At 38.8% G+C, this 21711-nt stretch overlaps 1 protein-coding gene across 1 annotated transcript; it reads right to left on the bottom strand.

Annotated features, from left to right (window-relative positions):
* Positions 1-10711: 10711 nt before the first annotated feature.
* ttc14 (tetratricopeptide repeat domain 14) lies at positions 10712-21449 on the bottom strand. The gene is given in 13 exon segments (XM_018687202.2): positions 10712-12475; positions 12590-12696; positions 14978-15095; positions 16059-16072; positions 16074-16182; positions 16921-17040; positions 17202-17273; positions 17706-17861; positions 18484-18613; positions 19395-19479; positions 19978-20177; positions 20544-20674; positions 20855-21449. Coding segments are annotated over 13 exon segments (2415 nt in total). The 5' UTR covers positions 20989-21449; the 3' UTR covers positions 10712-11436.
* Between the last annotated feature and the right edge of the window lie 262 nt (positions 21450-21711).

Genomic DNA, 21711 nt, shown 5'->3' on the forward strand with positions numbered 1-21711 from the left:
TATTAGGCTTATTAATGCTCCCACAGATTTTCTGTTCCACCATCAGAATGGGCGAGTGAAATATGCACACTTAACCAGAAATGGAAAAATAAAAGGTCTCAGAGTGATGATTAATTAAAGTGGAGATTGTGCAGTGATGCTTAACACAACTGGGAGAAATGCTGCAGTTTTAAAATGTAGTCTCTGCTGCACTAAACATAACCATTGAGGACACTGAGGACGTGTCCACATTATAGTCTCCGGGAATGGGGGCTGTAGGGAGTTTACATTCTACAGTTTTACATAAATTACACTTGGTGACTTTTATTTTACAGCTGAGTCTAGTATTTTAAATCAATATTTCTACTTTCTATTTTCTTGCTTTGTTTCAGCCAAAAAATGAATTGGAAAATGAGGATGAAGACAGCATTTTAACCATCATGTAGGGGGAAGAAAAAAAGCAAGAAAAATATAGAGATGTTTAAGTACTGCTTTAGTCCAACTCTGATGAATACTCTACATGAAATTCTCAAACCCAATACTTCACGATTTTTGTGGTTATGTCATATTTGATATTTTTTGGAAAATATAAGCATCTATGCATTTGGACAATGCTTGACTGCAAAGTATGAGTGACATTTAAAGAAATGGGTTGATACTATTTAATTATCTTGTTGAGAATTAGATGAGAGGGTTGATGTCACTCTCATGTCTGTTTGATAAACATGAAGGCATACTGGTTTAACTTTTTGACAGAGCTAGGCTAGCTGCTTACCTGTCTTTTCAGTCATTGTGCTAAGCTAAGCTAATGGACTGCTGAGGATAAATGGATACTTACTGTGCAGATAAGAGAGTGGTATCAGTCTTCTCATTCAACTCTCAGTGAGAAACTGAATGAGAATATTTCACAAAATCTCAGACTGTAGGTTTCAAAATCAAACAATGGCACTGCTCCGTTGCCTTATTTAAAAATACTGTACATATTACATTGCAAAGAGCCTTATTTTACCTCATCGTTATTTTGTCTGTAAATAAATTAATAATCAATCACTGCAGCGGCTGAAAGTCCTCCTCTGACCTGCTCCGTTAATCTGACTGCTGGGTGAATGTTTCTGTAGAAATACCATAAGGCCTCAGCACATTCGAGACGCATTAGACGATACACTCCTAAAGGATCCTTATTATACTGCTCGTCTTATTTTGATAAACAGTAATTTGGTGTCATGGAGGACAGCGAGGAGTGAATGGGACTTGTCTGTCTATCTGCCTCTCTGCCATTCACACCATTTCTCTGTTGGGTTAAAACTCCCCTCTCTCCCTCTCTCTTTCTCTGTGTTGACACATATACATATCACACACCAGGATTAGCATGACGGTGACTGTAACAAACCTCTTTTTTTGAAAAAAAAAAAAAAGAAAGAAAGAAAGGGGGGAAAAAGCACCTTATTCTATAGTGGAGGTGCCCAGCCAGAAAATAGCATACTTAGACAACAATGGTGTGGTAAGTACCTTAGCAAGGATCAGCGCTGGCAGAGTGAAACACATTACAAAACAATGGCTGACTGCCTGCCTGCTTGGCTGCTTGGCTGGCTGTCAGGAGCTGTGGAGCTGCCATGAGCTGCCATGCTGTTATTTGTCAGGGGAGAGAAAAGGAGACAGAGACACACATCATCATCTCGCGCCTCATCGCCGTAAACACTGGTGTGAATGACTGGTCACAGCGAGTCTAATCCCGCCTGCAGACGTATCTCCCATGATCCCCCCTCTGCAAAGTGTGGCGTGTGATGTTGTTCCACTACATGACAACAACATGGATGTGGATGTAGAGGTAACAGGAAGGGATATAAAAGTCTGGCTCACTTATATGTGGTTGATCTTGAGCTTAATATCTTGTTTGGATTTTTTGTAAATATATATAATCAATAATGATAACATCAGTGCACTTTATGCAGTGGTTTACTGATATAAAAACATATACAATTATATCGTAAAGACTAAAATTGATGATAAATATTAAAGTTGCAGATATTAGTCAGTTAATCAGCAACTATTTTGATAACTGATTAATCATCTATGTTATTTTTTAAGCAAAAATGCCAAAATTTCACCTGTTTCAGCCTCTAAAATGTGAAGATGTGCTGCTTTTCTTTACTTTATATCATTTTAAGCTGAATATCTTTAGTCTTGGCTCTGTTGGTCGGACAAAATATATTTGAAAACATCACCTAGAACATTTCTTACATAATACAGATCAAATAATCGAGAAAGTAATCATAAAATCATGAAAATAATCATTAGCTGCAGCCTTTATATATATATATATATATATGAACTAGAAACAGCTGTGACAAAGCAAAGCAATCCAAAGCAAATTAAAAAGCACAATCCTAATTTTTTAAGAATGACAAATAATTCTGCTGTTGAATTATGCTAAAATAACACAGAAAATATCCAGCAATTATTAACCTCCATATCATGCATTCAGAATTACACATTTACATTCCAATATTTTGATAGGATCTAAATCAGGAAGTCAAATATATTCCAGTTTTATTATTGGGCCAATAATGAGTAGAGATTGTTTAATGCCAGTTAAAAGAGGAAAAGGGCTTCTGTAAGTAGAGGGGGGGAGGGGCGTTACTAATGATATAAGAGCGAATGTTGGAGCATCTCCTGGAAATCTGGCAGAAATCCTAATGTCGCTCCTGTCCCCCCTTTAATGCAAACCAAATGAGCCTGCACTGTAATAAGAAGCTTCCCAGAATTAGTTTCCGTTTGCAGAAAATTGCGAGAAAAAACCCCTAGTACTTTTATCTATGAATTTCACTCCAGCATAAGCAAAAAAAAAAAAAAAAAAAAAAAAGGCAGACCCTCCTCCGACATTATTTGGATGACGTTCCATCAGTAGCAGCAGCAAGAAATAACATTGTGCAAATTCTATGCATGTTAATGATAAATAGGAATCCACCTGCTCACAGATAAAATGAGTTTAATTTCCCCCCACCCGCGTCCATGTGCCTGCCTGGCCTTTTAGAAATTACTTATGCACAGCTATTATTAAAATAGGGCCAGAGCAAATGAGAAAGAAGTGCTATCTCTGGAGAGAGTGGCCGGGTTTAGACTGCTGCTGCTGCTGCTGCTGCCAGGACTCTCTGCTTCACACAGTCAGCATTTCTTCCTCTCTCACACACACATACATGTACGTGCACATGTGCAAACACATCCAGACTGAAGCTTGTGCACACACACCTCACCTCCTCACAGCTCTTGTGGCAGCTCTGACCCTGTGTTTACTAAATTAATCCAAATCCTTTTTTTAGGGTGGCGGGGGGAGTTTTATAGTGTAATGGAATTTGCAAGCTTTCTGAGAACATCTATTTGTATGAAAGTCTATCTGTGTGCATGTGTATGCTAATATGCATGTGTGTGTGTGTTCCCACGTACATTTGTACACTTGGGTGTGCGAGCTTGTTTTGTATCCAAGTGTAATTTTGTTGTTGGGAGGAAATTTCCTTTGGGTGTACAATGTGCTTGTCCCTGCATCTTCAGAGTAGCTGAGGATGTAACAATTGAATGCTGAAGGCTTGGAAAGTATCAGTCATAGGTGGTGACTAGAATATTTAAATATGCATGGACAGAAAAAGGAGGGAAAAATGAAAACTAGGAAAGGAGGGAGAGAACGTAGGCTAGGTGTAAAAGAAAGAAAGAGAAAAAAAGAGGTCAGAGCAGGAGTGTTTTTGTACACAGGGTGCTGCGTGCTGCCACCTCTGCTCCATTAGCAAATCAACAGATTCCTCTCATCTCTCACTTTGGCCATGAACACTTCCAGAACATTCATCCTTTTTATCCACACAAGCTGAAGGATGTTCTCATGGCTGACTGTGCAGCCTCTCTCCAAACATGAACTCCTGCCTCTTCATTGCTCTGGTTCAACACTGAGTGTATGGGGAGAAAAAAAACAACATCCAAACCAGAACTTATTAGTGGAAAAAAAAAAATCTAAATTGGAACTGAATTGAACACTCGAAGGTGGCATCTTGACATTGTGTGAAATTAAAAACTGCCTGGCTGCTGGCAACGACAGAAGACAGGGTTCATGCACTGATAATAGAGCTGTCAAAACCATATGGCAAAAACAATGTTTTAAGATTTGCGCATTCTAGATTAAAACAAACAAAAAAAAAAAGATCAGTACAGTGCAAAGTAAGAAATGTTGAACACTGAATGCCTCTCGTGAAGAGGAAAGAGAATTAAAAGAAACATTATGCCATTAGGCTGTGAGGAATAACTCAGAGGACATGCAGAACAATGATGTGCAGACTTGTTTGCATTTTGTCTTGGGGCCTCCTGCTGTGTGTGTGCTTTCTAATGACTGCTCGCTGGGAGGAAAACAGCCCCTTGGGGACGTTAAGACTCTAATAAATGAGGTTCACTCTCCACTTCACACACTCTCAGAGCAGCAATTATGTCAAAACAGTGTTTATAGTTGTAACAGTAAAGAATATTTCTGTCCTGTGAAAATGGGCCCTCCTGAGCCTGGCAGGTTTTCTGAAGTTGAAATTACTATGGCTCTTTGTGATGATGTCACTACATTATGTTTCTAAATGATATACTATAGTTTACAAATACTATGGTTATTGTTATTACAGAGGGCGAAGACCGAACAAAAACCCTAAAGACATACTATTTTGTTGACACAATTCACCATTGGTGTCTGCAGCATATAGTTTAATAATGAGTAGTACATATGTATACGGTATATTCTGTATACTGGTATACTGTGGTATAGTGTGTAACAAACCACAGTGGATTTTATTGCACATTAGTCAATTAATCCATCAGTCAATCAAGAAAAAATGAATTGACAACTACAATAATAAAAATAAATGAATCATTTGGGTAAATTCTAGAGAAAAAATATAAAAGATTTCCTGGTTCCAGTCTTTCAAATGTGATGATTTTCTGTTGTTTGAAAGACTTCTGACAAAATAAGTCATATGAATATGTCACATTTGGATCTGGGAAACTGTGATGAGCATGTTTCACTAATTAAAATAATTGGCACATTAATGGGTATTGAGAATAATCGTTAGGTGCAGCCCTACTGGATTTACTTTGTAAAGGTAGAAATGAATTCAAATTCAAGGTGGAAAAGTATCAGTTCTGATGAAGCTAATAGGGATCGTAATGAATGAAGACAAAAGCCTGTGAAACAAACTGTACAGTGTCTTCTGCAGCTCTGGAGGTGTGTTACAAATTTTGAAAACATGACCCTGATTTGCACAGTTTCACTTCACACCACTCACTACACTTAGTCAGAGGCTGAGCTGAATACAGACAGTATTTTCACTGTACTGTTGTACATGCTACTTTATACTTCTTCTCCACTGCAACTTAGAAAGAAATATTTGACTTTTTGATGATGCAGTACAGCCAACATCTGTACAGTTGGTATATTGACTGTTGGTAAATTCACTTCACTTTCTCTCTGACGTCAGGATATCTCAGCCTCCACTGCTTCTGTTCTATGATTTCTTTAAAAATCAATCGCTATTAAGTTCTCTAAAGTGCAACACTAAATCACTGAAGTGCCTCTTTAGTGTAAACCCATTGACACATAATGAAAATGGGGCCTTTGATGGTTGGGCATTGGCACACACCATGCTGTAAAAGTCAAAACCACCTGATTAAAGTTAGCAGGATGGAAACATGGCACACCTTGCTGGATTAGCCGATGCCCATAACTGCTCAAGGCCAGTTCTGGATGACTACAGAAATTATTTTAGGAAGTTTGAGCCTCTGTGGAGTACTGTGACAGCGCTGAGACGAGGGCCAGTGACAGCAACAGGGTGAGAGCCTGATTGAATGGCAGCAGAGGACCGTACATCTTTAAATTCCTCATTATCCACTAACACACAGACACCACGTCTGCTCCTATTCCATTACTTACTCCTCCGTATTGTCATGCTCCGAGAATTCAATGTAGTACCTTTTATTGTAGAAAATGAAAAATGTCATTTTCCCCTTCTCTCTCTCTCCCCCTCTCCTAACACTAATTTAAAATGTCTCATCTCCCTCTGCGTGTTCAACAGTCTGATTGCCTCAGTGCTGAAGAAAGAGGCCTAAGAGGAGGAATCCCCTCTCTTTGTGAAAAGGAGTCCAGGTGGGAGCAGAGGAGGAAAGGGAGGAGGAAAATGGAGTGGGATGATTCATGAAGGAGAGAATCTGCACCTTCATCAGAGTTGGTCAAGCAGGACAGCTGCTGCCTCTGACCTCCCGAACTAGCAGAGAGACCCACACCTTCAAGGACTAAAGGTCTCCATATTCTTTTCCCCCCAGCAGTCACACCACTCTCCCTCCTCCTGCCATTCTTTTCTTTCTCTGCCTCTTTTTCATTCCCAGCTTATTGCAACGGTGCAGGGTCAGGACTTAACCTCCCCGAGAAATAAAGTCCTTCGGGGGCTGCAGAAAAGGATGGTGATGAGGTGTCTCTGTGACTCAAAATACAGTATACATGAACATGTGTTGATGTGTGTCCCTAAATGAGTTGTTTATATGTTATTCGTGGGATAATGTGGTAAACAGAAAGATGACGGTGGCCTCCTTCATGAGGAAAAAAACAGAAACTAAAAATAGTTGAGTCTATCTTCAAGAAAGTATTATTTTGCTTTCCTTAAAAACCCCTCGTCTTAAATACTGACAACTGATTACTATGATCTATAGGAAACACATTTGCTGTTTACTGATGCCTAAAAGGTGGATAACCTGAACTGATGCTGGTCACTACATTCATATATGGGATGCCTTCCAAAACTATGGCTGTTTGTTGTTTTGTGTATTATCACCATTTGATTCTCTTAAAACAATAAAATGTTCCCATAAATATATATATATATATGTTCTGTTAAGTTTGTATTCAAGTGATCCTTCTGGTTAATGTGAAGATTTTCTGCTGCTCTTCATCTTACGTGATGATTAACTGAAGATCTTTGCGTTGGTTGGACAAAAGAATTGAATATGCCACCTTTAGTTCTGAGAAATTGTGGCGGCCATTTTTCACAATACTTTGACATTTTACTGACAATACAATTCATTTATTGATTAGGAAAATAATTACTAGTTGCAGTCTTTGTGGACTCTCTTTCTCCGTGCCTATCATTATGTCCTTACCTAATGATTCTCGGTTCATTGTTTGCCACTCACATATTTTTTATTTCATGTTTTATACTGTTATATTTGATGGGGATTTTTTTTTACTAGCACCAAAAACTACATCCTTCAGAATTATCATAAAGTTTAATCAACGCCTTCCTAAAACAATTTCCATACAAACTCAACATTATAACCTTTGTGAAGGGAGGATTTATCTATAATTTCATTATTTACTGTTTTATTAAATTGCATTAGTTTTAGCTAGATGTACCTAGCAAACTGCAAACTGAGTATGTATAAGGTATCTGGTTGAGGGAGCCAGATTTTCTCACAGCACCTCTGCTTATGATACCATAAAGACTACATATTTATCAAAACCAGTGAAACATTGTTTATGAGGTGCATCAGTCTGTTTCAGACTCACTCACAGATCAATCTCAATGAAGAAAATAATGTTTATCTTATAAAATTCATTCCTTACTCAAACAAAGGCAGACAGCTGCAGTAGTATGGGTAAGGGGTACACTACTATGTTCTGTTCTCTTTACTAAAAGCCACTGCTGGTGTCCACAGACACAGTGTTCCACTGCCCTCCAGTGGAGAGCTGCAGAACTGCAGGTCTCATGCACCTGTGCAATGATCAGGGATTTGTTTGTCTTTTGGCCCAACCTGAAATTTAAGAAAAGATGGGGTGGGGTGGACAGTACCTTGCTCAAAGACACTTGGAAGAATGGATGAATGCCACAGTACAATAACAGAGGTTCTGGCTTGGATATATTTCTACAGGTACATTATCTATAGTTGGTTGATCCTCTGATATTAAGTGCTGTGCAAAAGTGTAGATGTTTAGATTCTTATCCTGCATGCAATATGATAAGGAGAACAAGGAGTCCTATTTTGCTCCTATCTATGCTCTTTTCATACGTGTGTTTTGTCAGATGTGCATTACAAAGAGTTAAAACCAGACTTTCGCTCCCAGCAGTTATTATGCAGGGTCAAGTATAAAATTCTTGGTTTTCATATGAACATATTAAGACATTTTATTGGACTAGGTGTGCAGGCTGAAGATAATATTTGAATTAATGGAAAAAACATTGGACAACTCCTAATTGAAAGTGTGCTGCAAAATCAGGCTGGAATCCATATACCAGTAATTTTTAGGATGCATAATAGCACCAGAATAATCCATGTGCTCAGTGATGCGTCATGCTGAGGACCAAAAACTCCTCCAGTGCTGCTTCATGGGTCTAATGATGGCCCTCTGAGTAAGTGCTCAGTGAAACCAGCTGAACGACTGCAGCATCTCCTGGAGTCAGTATTTATAAAGATTAAGATGTCAGGCGCCTGAGACAGAAAGGACAGGATCAGGAGTCTGTGTGTACAGTATTAGATGAAGAGGCTTCTTTGCTGCCTCTATATTAGTGGTTAATCTGCCCTAACAAGATAGACTGCGACATGTAGCCTCTCTGCTGCATCACTGATGACGGGAACAGTAATGATTGAGGAGGAAAGCGAGAAGTTGGCAGCTAAGCCTAAAGTAAGCTACTTTGGCACAGGAAGACGCATGGCTGGTCACACAGCCACTGGAGTGTGTGTGTGTGTATGTGTGTGTCCAGTTATTAAATCAAATATGTGACACCAAGCAGCTTAAGGCATAAATAAGCCACAAGGCCACTTTTGGTTTAATTGGCTAAGTTGAAACATGAGAGATAACTAGATGTGTTAAGTCATTGCATTTTTAGGGCAACATTGGCTGGGAAAGGAAAAGGAAAAGGGAAATATACATCCAGGAATAAAACTCCACTAACATCAGCATGCTTAAATGTTGATGCGTGGCATAACATGATACTTGGATGGTCATATTTTTACAAATCATCCTTCGGTGACCACTAATATCTCAAATTTTATGGCAGACCATTCAACAGCTGTTGAGATATTTCAGTAGAAATAAAAAATGTCAACTTACTGGTGGTGCTAAAGGGAAAAGTCAGATGATCACTAAGAATGTCAATACAAAATTTCACAACAATCCATCCAGTAACTGTGTATTTCAGTCTGGACCAAACAGCTGGATGTACAAACTGACAGACAGATACTGCATTCCCTAGAGCTGCCAGGTTGGCTAAATAAGTTAAGAGCACCTTGTCTTTTCAGAGACAATATTCCTGTTACTACTTCCTACCAAAGAAATACTTAACTTAAGCATCACAGCCACTATTGTATATGGGTAGAGACACAAATCTCAGAGATGAATATCTCCAACAAGAGCAAATAAAACCAAACTTCCTGCATGCCTAGATACCACATGAGATACTATGAGTGACATTATGTTGATATTATCAATTGTGTGAACCAGTCATTTGACAGATCGGTGCAGTGTGATGCTCCTGTGTACTTCCTCTTTCTCTCACTTTTTGGCTTGTCCTGATTTTTTTTTCCCTGTAAAGTTTAGGTCAAGTAAGAGTGGGTGGAAAGCCACACAGGCCAGCAGTGCTTGCTTTTACTTAGACTTCAAACAGGCCAGTATACAGTAGCTTCCATGCGTGTTCAGGATCAATATCCTGCTGGAAAATGAATCCTCTTCCACACATATTACTGAGCCAGAAGGGGTGGCATGCCTCTACACATATACAGTGGTATTTCTGTCTGGCAGGTGTGTGGCTGATCCTGTGCAAGTCACTTGAAACAGCCTCACAGCTGCATATTTCCACCACCACGTCCGACTTAAGGTTTTCTGCACTGTTGCATTTATAATATCATGGGACTGTGTCCTCACATAAGCTCTTTGCAAATGTCAACTTAAAACTTTTACTTTTACAGTGTTTACTTGAGTTGTATAATAAGGTAACTGCAGAAAAAACATTAATTTATATATACATCATTTTTAACCAAATTTTGTCTTTTTGATTTTGTCTAATTAAGCTATGCATCCTGAGTTACACAAACCACTGAAAAACCCATCGGAAACCCAGTCTTAGCACATAAAATTATGACAATAGAGAACTATTATTAACTTATCTATTAAATTAACTGCATAAATAAAATCAAATATCTGATATTATTACTTTAAGGCCTAAATACACAAGTTAAATGAAACATGAGAAACTGAGTGAGCCTTCTCCAGTGACTATAAATAAAGCATTCACTATATTATTCAGTTTGATAGTACTGTTTCATGAGCATTACTCAGAAATATAATTTATTGCTTCATTTCTAAATAATGCAGCCTTGAATTATTATTGTGTTTTCATCAGACTGTTGGTCCCCATTCACCCTGGCCAATAAAAGGTTATTTGATGTCCCTCTATGTTGCTTCCAAGCTTTGGGATTATCTATAATTACATTTTGTGTAGCATGCATTTTCCTAGAGGTTGCTTAAGGATGCTGCACACCTGTTAAATTAATTTGTAAAATATTAATGGGCAATTATTAGCATGGTGGGAATGGCTGATATCTGTTCCAGTAACAATATATTATTGTACTTCACCCCTCAAACTTTTACCATGTGCATCTTTCACACAAAAGGCAACAATGAGAAAAAATTGTCCATCACCTTGAAACAAAAGAATATGACCAGTAGTTTTAAAGCATTTTAAATTGTTTATTGATTCAACTGAATTCATTTTACAACAGGAGAAAATGTGCTGGAATACAACTGGAACTTCTGCATTGTATAAAGCTGGAAAAAGTACCGAGGAGCTAACAGTCAGGTTGTCCAGGAAGAGATTTTAACAAGCCACAGAAAGAATGCACAAACTGGCACAAGGCAATAAACATAAGGCAACATCTTCTCAACAGAAAAAAAGTCTCAAATTAAGATGAACAAAAAACGGATATTAAAGCCTGTAGCAACTGAATGGCCAAATAACCAAATAACTTGTCAAAATGTATTTTTTAATAAGATATTAATAAGTAGAAATGAATAACATTAATGGTCACTGGTAAAAATACTAATACAGTGTTATCACATCATTTAGGATAATATTTTCATTATATCACTCATAGTTTTGATCCATTCAGATGAATATTTTATTACATTTTGACCAGCTATTTTCCAGCAATTATTGCAGCTGACTACAGGCCTTACATCTACCATAAAGAATTAGACATTTCAAAGTAAAACAACTAATTTTTTTCACTGAAGGTAACTCTCAACAACTTGGGACATTCAGTCAGCAACACATTTGGCCGTTTCTCTCAGGAGTACTATCTTGATGCACAGTCCAGAGGATGAATTGATGGCACTAACATCCATCTCTTTTCTGCAACACTTGTACTGGCATATTCTGGGCTTTTGTTTTGGAGTTATTTTTTTGGCCTGACCCCTTTCTCTTTCTCAAACTGAGCAATCTGATTGAAAATATCTAGCAGGTTAGCAGGAAGGTCTTTTTTAGGCCTTTCACCTGGCACTGAGGTCACACCTCTCTGTTCCTTATGGTTTCCAGCACTTTCTGATCTTTTACAGAGTCCTCTGTCTGACCTGCTGCTCTCCTCCTCCTCCACTCCTCCCTTTCTACTTTCCTTCTCTCTTTTCACATCTTCTGCATCACAAATTTCCTCCCTCCCTCTGTTCTCATACCTACCACCATCGAAGGAGTTCCTCTTCGATGAGTCACGTCTCGCCCTGTTCTCCGGGTGTTTGGAAGCAGAGGCAGAGTATCCTGAATATTCAGATCGGATGCTTGATTTGCGTGAATACTCGGAGTCAGCTGACGAGCAGGATACTTTTCGCTTTCTGTTCTCATCTAAGCTACTTCTCCTATTAGAGTCACTGTTTCTCCTGTTATCTTCCTTCTGTCTTTCCCTGTTCTTATCCCTCCTTTCTCTACTCTTGCTCCTCCTCTCCTCTCTTTCTGGGCTCCTGCTCAGACTGTTTTTCCTTCTCCTTGTCCTGCTTTCCTCTCTGTCCCTTCTCTTTCGGTCTCTCTGCGAGGAGTCAGACTCTTCGTTCTCTGAGGCTGCTGACAAAGAATAAAGCTGACTAATCCTTCTTTCCTCTGCATCCTTCTCCTCTACCTCCTCATCATCCTTCTCTCCAAACACTGGGCCTCCCTTCTGGTTGAGAAAGGTGGCAGAGGTGTTGGGAGGTGCAGGATACCACTCCACCTCATCCTCATCTTGCTCCTTCCTGTCTTTCTCGCTCTTACCCTCCTCACTCCTCCTGCTCTCCCTGGAGGAGATCCTACGATGCCGTTTACTGCCACGCTCAGACCTCCTACGCTTCTTTTTCTTCTTTTTGGATCTCCTGCGAGAGGATGATGATGATGAAGAAGAAGAGGAGCTCCTGGAAGAAGTGGACGACGATGATGAAGAAGAGGCTGACCTCTTCCGTTTTTTCTTCATCCTGAGGAAAAACGACATCCACTGATCTTATTCTGGTGATTTTTGAAAGTTGTGAGATGCCTTTACCAGCAGTGTATTTGCCTGCCATACCTTCAAAAGATCAGAGCCAACTCACCTCTTCTCCTCTTTTAGGATCTTACGCAATTTCTCAGCGCTCGTCTGGCCACTCTTAGCTTTCACCTGCTCCTTAGCTAGCGCTTCTTCTCGCAGGCGAATTGATTTCTTTACGGTCGCCGAGCGAAGCAAGGCAAGGAATGACAATGGCAGGCAAAAGCCCACAGAGACATATTCAAACACATATACACCATGACCCAAAACATGCAGCCGAGACCCCGAAAATGGCAGTCAGTCAGTCATTCATCCATTTATTTATTCAATCATTCATGTTGGAGTAAGACAGTATGGGGAGGAATCGGAAAGTCAAACGTTTAAGGATAGAGGAGCGTTGCAATCAAAAACCATAGGTCATGATGGAGGAATAAACGAGTGTCAGATATTTACCATAGAAAAAGTGGTGTGATCCAAGAACAAGGTAGTTGGCGTAAAAGCAGATGGAAGGACAGAGGTGCATGCAGAGAAAACAAACAGCATTTGTTCGCCATTGAGACAGAGAAAGTTTCAACGTTACCGTATTGGACCAGACGCACAGCACCACACCCAGTGTCCAGAGGAGTTGTAGTTGTCATTGTGCAGTTTGTTTTTTATTTTTCACCCCCACAATGCAGGTGACAAGGCCGTGGCAGTCAGAGGGTCAAAGGGCAGAGTCCCAGGGTTGCAGACACACACACACACCAAAACACTTCATCAGTATTACAAACCACAGCACCATGAGGGTAAATGTGTTTATGCACAAGCCATATTCACAGTGTAAGAGGACATAGTCACTATTTATAGTATCTGCACGTGATATATGTTTATGCCTGTTTAAATGCTCTCAGACATGATTCAGCACACTGACAGCACTTTATGGTGTTCTGATTCAGTTAAAACCCGTACACACCCCTTGTGTACACACACTCACATATACATACACACACATACACACGCACAAGTGTTTTCACTTATTTGCTTTGTTAGGCTGCTCTATTTGAATTTATTCACCTTAAAAGCTGCATGGAGAATAAGACACTTTGATGAAACACTTTTTAGCCCACATCCTTTGGTCCCTCTGTTTTGTTTAATCAGCAGAGGCATTTTAAATTTGATTTGTTCGACATCCAACTTTTTGTATTTCATACATATACGTATATGTTGATAAAAATCTTTAATTTCTTTTACACTAACTGCTATTTCCAGGGAAAAGTATCACATTAACCATTTAGATAAGTGACACACTGTATATACACACAAAATGCTGGTGGTTTGATATAAATCTTTAACCGACATTAAGTAGTTAACCTTTAGCAGACGCACTGAAGTTTCGATTCTCAGTGTTAAAGCATGACATTTTTTCCTATGACAGCTTAATGATCAGAGAGTGCAGACTGGCCAACAGGCTATGTCTGTATAAAATCCAAACTGTTCTGTTCTTATCTTCTGTAACTGTCAAGAACAGCCAGTACAGGAAATGTTCTTTATTGATCTATCTGCTGAAGATGTTACACCCATGCTGCCTCTGTCATCCACCTGTAAGTCTATATGAACTCCTGTAAGGTTACAGGTTTGGTTGGGTTTAATAGCCCTTAGTGTGATGCCAGTTTGGCATAAAAGGTACAGCATCATTGTAATACCATCTTTTAATTTAACTCAGGTTGTGAGTCTGCTGAATGTTGGTCAGCATACACTTGGTATGTGATTTTAAATCTGCAGTAACTCACATATTATTAACGTTTTAAGTTGATTAGTTAGGTGAGTGGTTGCAACCAGTTGTATAAACCTATTTACGCTGAACCAAACTGTTGGGCGCTGGAAAACGTCAACAGTGAGGCTTTAAAGCTTAACAGAGCTGAAGGAAACTGCAGAGTTGAATGATGAATCATATTCAAGTTATTACATGATCTATAGTTGATAAAAAATACTGATTATGGCCACTTTAAATAAAAGACTAGACCTCTGTGTCACAAACAGACAGATGTGACAGAAATACAGATTAAAGGATATCTCAACTGTTTCTATGACAAACTAATCTGACACTGTCAGTTATTTTTACAGTTTAAACTGGCTGAGAATCTGCAGCAACACGCAGCTGCTCAGTATCTGATTATACTGTGCTGACATACAAACATCAAAAAAGCCACAAACAACTGGACAGCAAAAACACTGAGTGATATTTACCTATTTCCTTCATCTGCTTTATTTATTTTACTAAAGTTGTATGTGATACTGCATTTAAATATAGACTTAACAAAGCTTTGATATGCCCATTATTGTTAGCATGTGCTTTAATAGTTAAGTCTAAAATACACACACATACATGCCAACTTTAACCAAACCCTTTGTGTGTGTGTGTGTGTGTGTGTGTGTGTGTGTGTGTGTGTGTGTGTGTGTGTTGTGGCCCGCTCACCTGTATTGTGTCTGTGATCTTGTTCAGGGCCTCTTGTGCCTCAGGATTTGAGTCATCTAGAGACAAAGCTCTCCTGTACAATCCCTCCGCCGTGACTAGTTTCTCCTGTTCTTCAAGCCTACACACACACACACACACACACACACAAATACACACACAATAGCCATCTTAGTTAATAAGGTCAGGTCAATTTTATTCAGTAACAATTACTACATGGCTGTTACCATTCCGGGAACAAACCAGACCAGTAACCTTTTATAAAACAACATTTCTGTCATTTCTTTCTGACATCAATTTAGTATTGCAGTGGTGCTCACTGAACCTAGGAATGGCCAGACCTTTTTTTAGATTCTCCTGTCTACTACATATAATTTTAATTGCACACTAGTGTAAGAAGTTTTAAAGGGGAAGTACTGACAAGAAGAGGTATGACTCAGGTTTTAAAAGATGCATTTAGAGCCAACTCAGAAGGCATTAACACAAGCAAAATTTCCCACAGCTGTTTTACTGGTTTATTTCTAAGCGTCATATGAAGGCAAAATAATTTTCATGAGGTTCTTGAAGACACAAATAATGACAACAATGAAGTTGTAGAACTTGGCATGTTGCACAGTCTGGACTAAGTACTGTCTGATAAGCTCTGTTTATGTCAAGAAAATCAAGTAACCCAAAGTTACCTGAGATGATTCTCTAGCTGTTTAACTACCTGTCTTGAACTTAGTTTAATGCTCCCAGCTGTGCCATAAATAGACAGGACAGTCTATGTCCAGATCTTGTGTTGCTGCACTGACTTAGCATGTCCATTATACAGATCACAGTGAGTGCTCATTACCATGCAAGAAGGCAATAACTGAATGCTGTTTTGTTGCTCACAAAAAAAACCTAGGCTTACCACCTCAAGGTTGTATGCCTCCACCAACCAGTCCAGCTGCAATTAATTAGCGTGTGAATTCTTGAGTTATGGCCAAGAATGTGTTTTCTGAGGTCAAAGTGACATTGACCTAAATTCTAATACTTTCATTCTTGAGCCTGAGTGCTGTTTGCAGTGTTAGTACACAAAATAAAATGCAAAACCGCTTACTGTTTTCCTCTCTCCTACCAGGGTCTGGCAAAGGTACTTCTTGGCATTGCGGTGATCTGGACAGCTCTCCAGGGCCAGTTCAAAATCTGTTATAGCCTTCATGATGCTGCCCTTGTTAGCATACCTGAGCAATTATTGAAAAGACACAGTCAGAACAAAAAACATTGAAAGAAAGAATACAATCTAACTATTTGCAGTAGTACGGAAATTATCAAAATGACTGACAATTATGTTCTGAGAATATTTGTTTTCATTTTCTTTTTCAATATTTCTGTTGCACTGCGTAAACCTGTTCTTCTGGTATAACTTACTAGATTTCTAACAATATCCACAGAGGGAATACAAATTCAAAGCTGCAGTTTAAATGAGTAGAAAAAACAATAATGTGGACATGTACAATAAATATGTAACATTACTGCAATTTTCTGCATTATTCATCTGTCATGTCATTTATAAGGGAATTACCTTTCTGTTAATCCAAGACATAAAAGGCATGTGTTTGTCATTCTAATGAGCAGGCACCAAGCCAAAGAAAGCTCTTACATAACAAAATTATTACGGGAATTGGTGTGGTATTTGAAATACTGTTCCTCATATTTTCTTCCAAAATGATTGATGTTTACACTTTACCTACCACTTTTTTCAGTTTCATATACAGTTTAGAAAAAAAGATCAACCATTTCTTTTAAAAGAAGACTGCAACTTTTCTTAATATTCACCAAAATAAAAATACATAAATTAAAAATTATACAATGCTCGAATGTCTCATAACGAGAACTCTTGTAGAACTAGTAAACATCAGAAATTATAACACCAAACCAGGACTTTATAATTGTATGACTTAAATTCATAATGTACTTACAGAGCTCCTCGTGCCACCAGTGCTTCTACATTATTAGTGTCAATCTCCAAGGCTTTGTTGTACTCATTCATGGCTTCCACGTGACGACCGTGTTTGAAGTGATCCACACCTGCACGTACACTGAAAAGACAAAAGAGCGGATATATAAGAATGAAAATAAAGGTTACTTCATTACTTACTTTCACTTTAATGTCAAGTCAGAAAGACAGAAAGACTAGATGCAAGGTTAAATGGCTCATCAGTGAGTGTGCTGTGGTCAAAATTAAAAAGTTTAACATTACCACTTCAAGGCCCATGATGCAGACTGTTTCTTTCTGATTGCAGAGGCAAAATCCTCCTCTTGGAAAAGTTTACTGTGGAGAAAGAGGCACAGGTAAGAATTCTAGTGATTTAAAGCATTTCTGTCTTAAAGGGTACCACTATTTTCCAGGCTTCCTACAAGGGAAATGCTTTTATCTTGGACAGAAAAGTCTCCTGAAATGCAAGCACTTAAAAGTGTCAAAATCATATATGTATCCCTTAGTAGATCACTGCCTCAGCTATTCCATGACATTTCAATATACAATTAACTCTGCTGTATGAATAGTATCTCAAGAGTAAGGAAAATAACATTTAGCATCTGTTGATTTTGTGAAGTTAACTGTTTCTATTCACATAAAAATTATACAAAATGATCCAACTCACTCCTCCTCCTTTGTTTTGGGTTATTATTTTCAATTAAGAGAACCACAGAAACCAAAAACTTAAACTCAGAAAACAAGAGTTCAGCCAGTCAACATGTTTACCTCTGTAATCCTCTCATCATTGATGGTGGGTGGGTGTCACTAATTCCCACCTTCTCCAGCAGGTAGTCCACTACAGAGGGGTTGTGGTAGCCATGGCAGCTCTTCAGTATACACTCATACGTCTCACTGGAGTCACTGGCTGCACGAATGCTACGACTGAGAGAAGAGACCTTGGGATTTGGTTCTTATCATTCAGAGTTTATCTGATAGAGGCCCATGCTGGAACTGAATACTAATGGGATCTGTGCATATCTGAAAAAGAATATACTAAACAAAAGTTAAAGTGATTCATGCCACAATAAGCTAGACAGGTGTTTTATCCTTTCTACCAGTCACAAAAAGCTAAAAAGGTTCACAAAGTAAAAGTCTGCAAGAAAATGAAAATAAAGCAGACCTATTTAAAATATAAAAACAGTTAGAATGTGCAGTACATGACAGGGTGATGTGCTTGCTATGATCAACAGAGAAATCATATAAATCTTATTTCAAAAATATTTACTATTCTGATATGACAATTTATTTTTTTACTTAACTGTGTCCCACATCCCATCATCCTGATATAAAGGCTACAGAGTTTAGAAAAGGATATAAAACTTAGTGAAAATAGTTAGACGTTATTCTCTTTAGTAATCCTTAAACTACCATTACAGAAATTATGCATAAAGATATTACAATTAACTTTACAGTCTTTAAAGTTAATGTTCATTCTTCCAAGTGTTTCAATGTCCAGTTTTTTATTTATTTCCTTGTTTTCTGTCATACCATGTTGTGATGTTACCTGTAGTGTATGGGCAGCTCCTCCCGGGTAATGACTCCCAGTTTGATGTGCTCTAAGCTGGGAGAAAGAGAGGCCTGATGGAGGGACACTGTGATTTTTTCCTGATAGCGGTCGATGTCTTTCACTCCAGCTACCAGAATAATAAAGCACAAAACGTAGGAGAAGATTTGCCTTATTTTCATCTGTCAGCCATGTGGATAGACAAAAACACAAAAAGTCATAGAGGAAATAAAGTTATGTTGTTCTATGGGTGATATTTCTGGTGTCCTAGTTAACACTTGGATTTCAAGTGGGCAAGGTCATGTACAAATAATCTATTGCTGCTTTTCTTAAAAATGAAGTCATATGTAAAAAAAAAGTTTGGTAATAAGAAAGAGAAATCACTGTCATCTAAATTTCTAGTAAATTTCTAGTGACATAATCTCCACAATGCATTCAAGTTTTGGGTTAAACAAATCATACTGGCATCTTACAGTGAAACCAACCAAGCGTTCATACTGAAAACAGCCCTATGTTATAAAACACTGAACTGGGGGCATGTTGTGGATGAAATATGATCCAGGAAGGTTGATTTGAGTAACAGATATGGGTTTGAAAGCTTATCAGATGCCAAAACACTGCACACAGTTTATATTAGTAGGGGGGAGGATTTTACACGGAAAAGGTGGCAAAGTGGAACTGAGCATACAATCTGATTAGACAGTGCAGTTGTCCAATGTCAGATTATGTCACACTGCACTGCAGTAAAAGTTGACCTTTTCCCTTCTGACAATAGCATTACTTTGTTTTATCTCGTTTCATTTTTTGCAGCAGCATCTACCATGTGACATAGACCTTGGGCAAAGCTAAACTCTGACCAGGACCACATAGCATCCACCTGGTTGTTTAAGACAAGGCCAAAAAACACCAACCTCTGATGAAGTCCCCAATCTGGTAGTAGGATAGAGGGTCATCGTGGTTGCCAGTGGAGGGAATTTCTCTGATGTGACACAGAGCCTGAAAGTAGAGAGGAAAACATGTTTAATTTTTTTTGGGTGAGGGGGCATTTTAGTCCCTTTTGGGAGGAGGACAGAGGATGTCAGGTGTTGGACTAGCTTGAGAGAGGAAACAAACTGTTTACATAGCATTTGTTTGATGGGAATGATGGACAGGGAGCTGCCACTCACTCTGATCACTCTGAACCTAAAGGGCAAATGTAGGTTACAGCATGTCTACACCACAGTATCGATAGCTGAGATGCATTCAAACCATACATGTCAGTCATGATACTTTTTAAGCTCAACCTGCGCGGTTCATTAAAACACACATTGTCTAATTCCACTGGCAGTCATTCAGGAGCTCACAGAACCACATGGTTGGCATTTCCACTGTGGCTGGCTAACTGAAAATTCAAGATTTTCCCATCTACAATGGTTAACTAATTACATTTTTGATCTGTGATAAGATTTGTGACACAGTTCATGTACATTCAATTAGTTTAGCTTGTTGACCTACCGACAACTCTAGGTCCTCTATGTCTCTCCTCAGTCCTCCTGCCATGCACAGCAAAGTAAGAAAGAAGCCATATTCTCTTATGTTGTTGATCCTCCCCACCACAACGTCTCCTCGCTCCAAGTCCCTGTACAGCATGGATCTTCTCTCCTCATATGATACCTCCATGAATAACTCAGCTGGAGGCATGATGGCATAGGGCTCTGAGGGAAGCACCAGCAAGAAGTCAACTCAAACAATCCCTAAATTTATCAATTAATGAAGCGCCAGTCACTAGCAACTATTTTGATAAATGACTGATCATTTTTGTCAATTAAAAAAAAACTTGTTGGTTCAAGCTTTGCAAAGATGACGATTTCACCATCTGTTAAGGGACTAAAAAGGAGTTAGTATACAATTTTTCTATTGTTCAAGTATTTCACTCTGGACTCTAAGATCTTTGAAAAAAGTGACACATGAAACATTAGTGTGTCTGCATGTATTATTATGTTGAAACAAAAACTGTATTCTAAATATCTGACAGCTTGGTGTGGATGAAGCCTGAGATATGTGGTCTAACCAACACTGACCTGCAGCCTCCTCCTCCGCCTCGTGCTCCTCTCCTTGAAGAGTGGCGGTCCTCCATGCTGGACAGAACAGGATGTCAGCCTTCCTGGCTATGAACTGTTCCACAAGGAGGTTGCCCTGCTCTTCACCCCTGCTACACAGAAAACATAACCATTCAACAGTGGCTCTTAAAATAAGCTTTTAACAAACAAGTAAAAAATGCCATATATTCATTGGTTCCAGCTTTTCATATGTGTTTTATATTACGGGGAGCTTTAGAGAATTATTGTGAAAGCAACGTGTAGAGCTTCAGAGTCATATCTTTCTAACTTACCTTTCACTCGTGGCCTTGCACAAGTCAGCCACCACGGCTTGAAAGTCTGGGTTTTCTGTTTGCTCGCATTTCAATTTATTAAACAAGGATTCTCCATGATACGTGAGACACTGTCTCAATAGGTCCCTGTCCATTCTCTCCTGTTTGCATAGGGCAGCAGTCAGTCACATTATCGAAAAAGTTAATGGTACAATTTAGCTGTTAGCACCCTTTAGGGAATGTGGTTTATATCTTGCGGTAGAGACATTTTAAAAAATCTGATCTGTGTGCAAAGTCGCGAAATGTTAAATTATTCGGGAAATACGGAAACACATTTTAATGGTCTTAAGCCAAATAACGTTGCTCAGTGTCGTTGAGCTAGCTGGCTAGCAAAACAAGCGCTAGTTAGCCTTGCGAACACACCGGTACTGATTTTTTTAGTTTGTTATCTTCGTAAAAACTCGCAATATTCCGACAGTTTTAGGCATGCCACGTCCACCCGTTCCTTGTGAGACAAGACACAACTACCGTTTAATTTGCACAAAGTTTAGCTTCAGCTGCAAAACCAACGAGTGAGCCTGCGCACGGTGTGTTACACTGAAGCTGTCCGGAGAAACAAGTTCCATCTAGGAACCATAACTGAGTAGATTGATTAATAGCGTGCTTATTTTTCTCTGAACCATACTATATGAGTGTTTGCCTGGATAATGTATTTTGAATAGAAGAATAATCTAGCTTGTGACCGTTGTTGATGCACATGCAAGAGAGTTAAGAGGTGATTTTCTTTCTTTTTTTTGTGCAAGTTAATGTAGTTTTAAAAGCATTTCAGGTAAGATTTTCAAGTGTCTGTGATGCCAACTTGTGATGGAAATCTTTTG

Source organism: Lates calcarifer, linkage group LG17 (assembly GCF_001640805.2).
Source record: "Lates calcarifer isolate ASB-BC8 linkage group LG17, TLL_Latcal_v3, whole genome shotgun sequence".
Classification (NCBI taxonomy): Eukaryota; Metazoa; Chordata; class Actinopteri; family Centropomidae; genus Lates; species Lates calcarifer.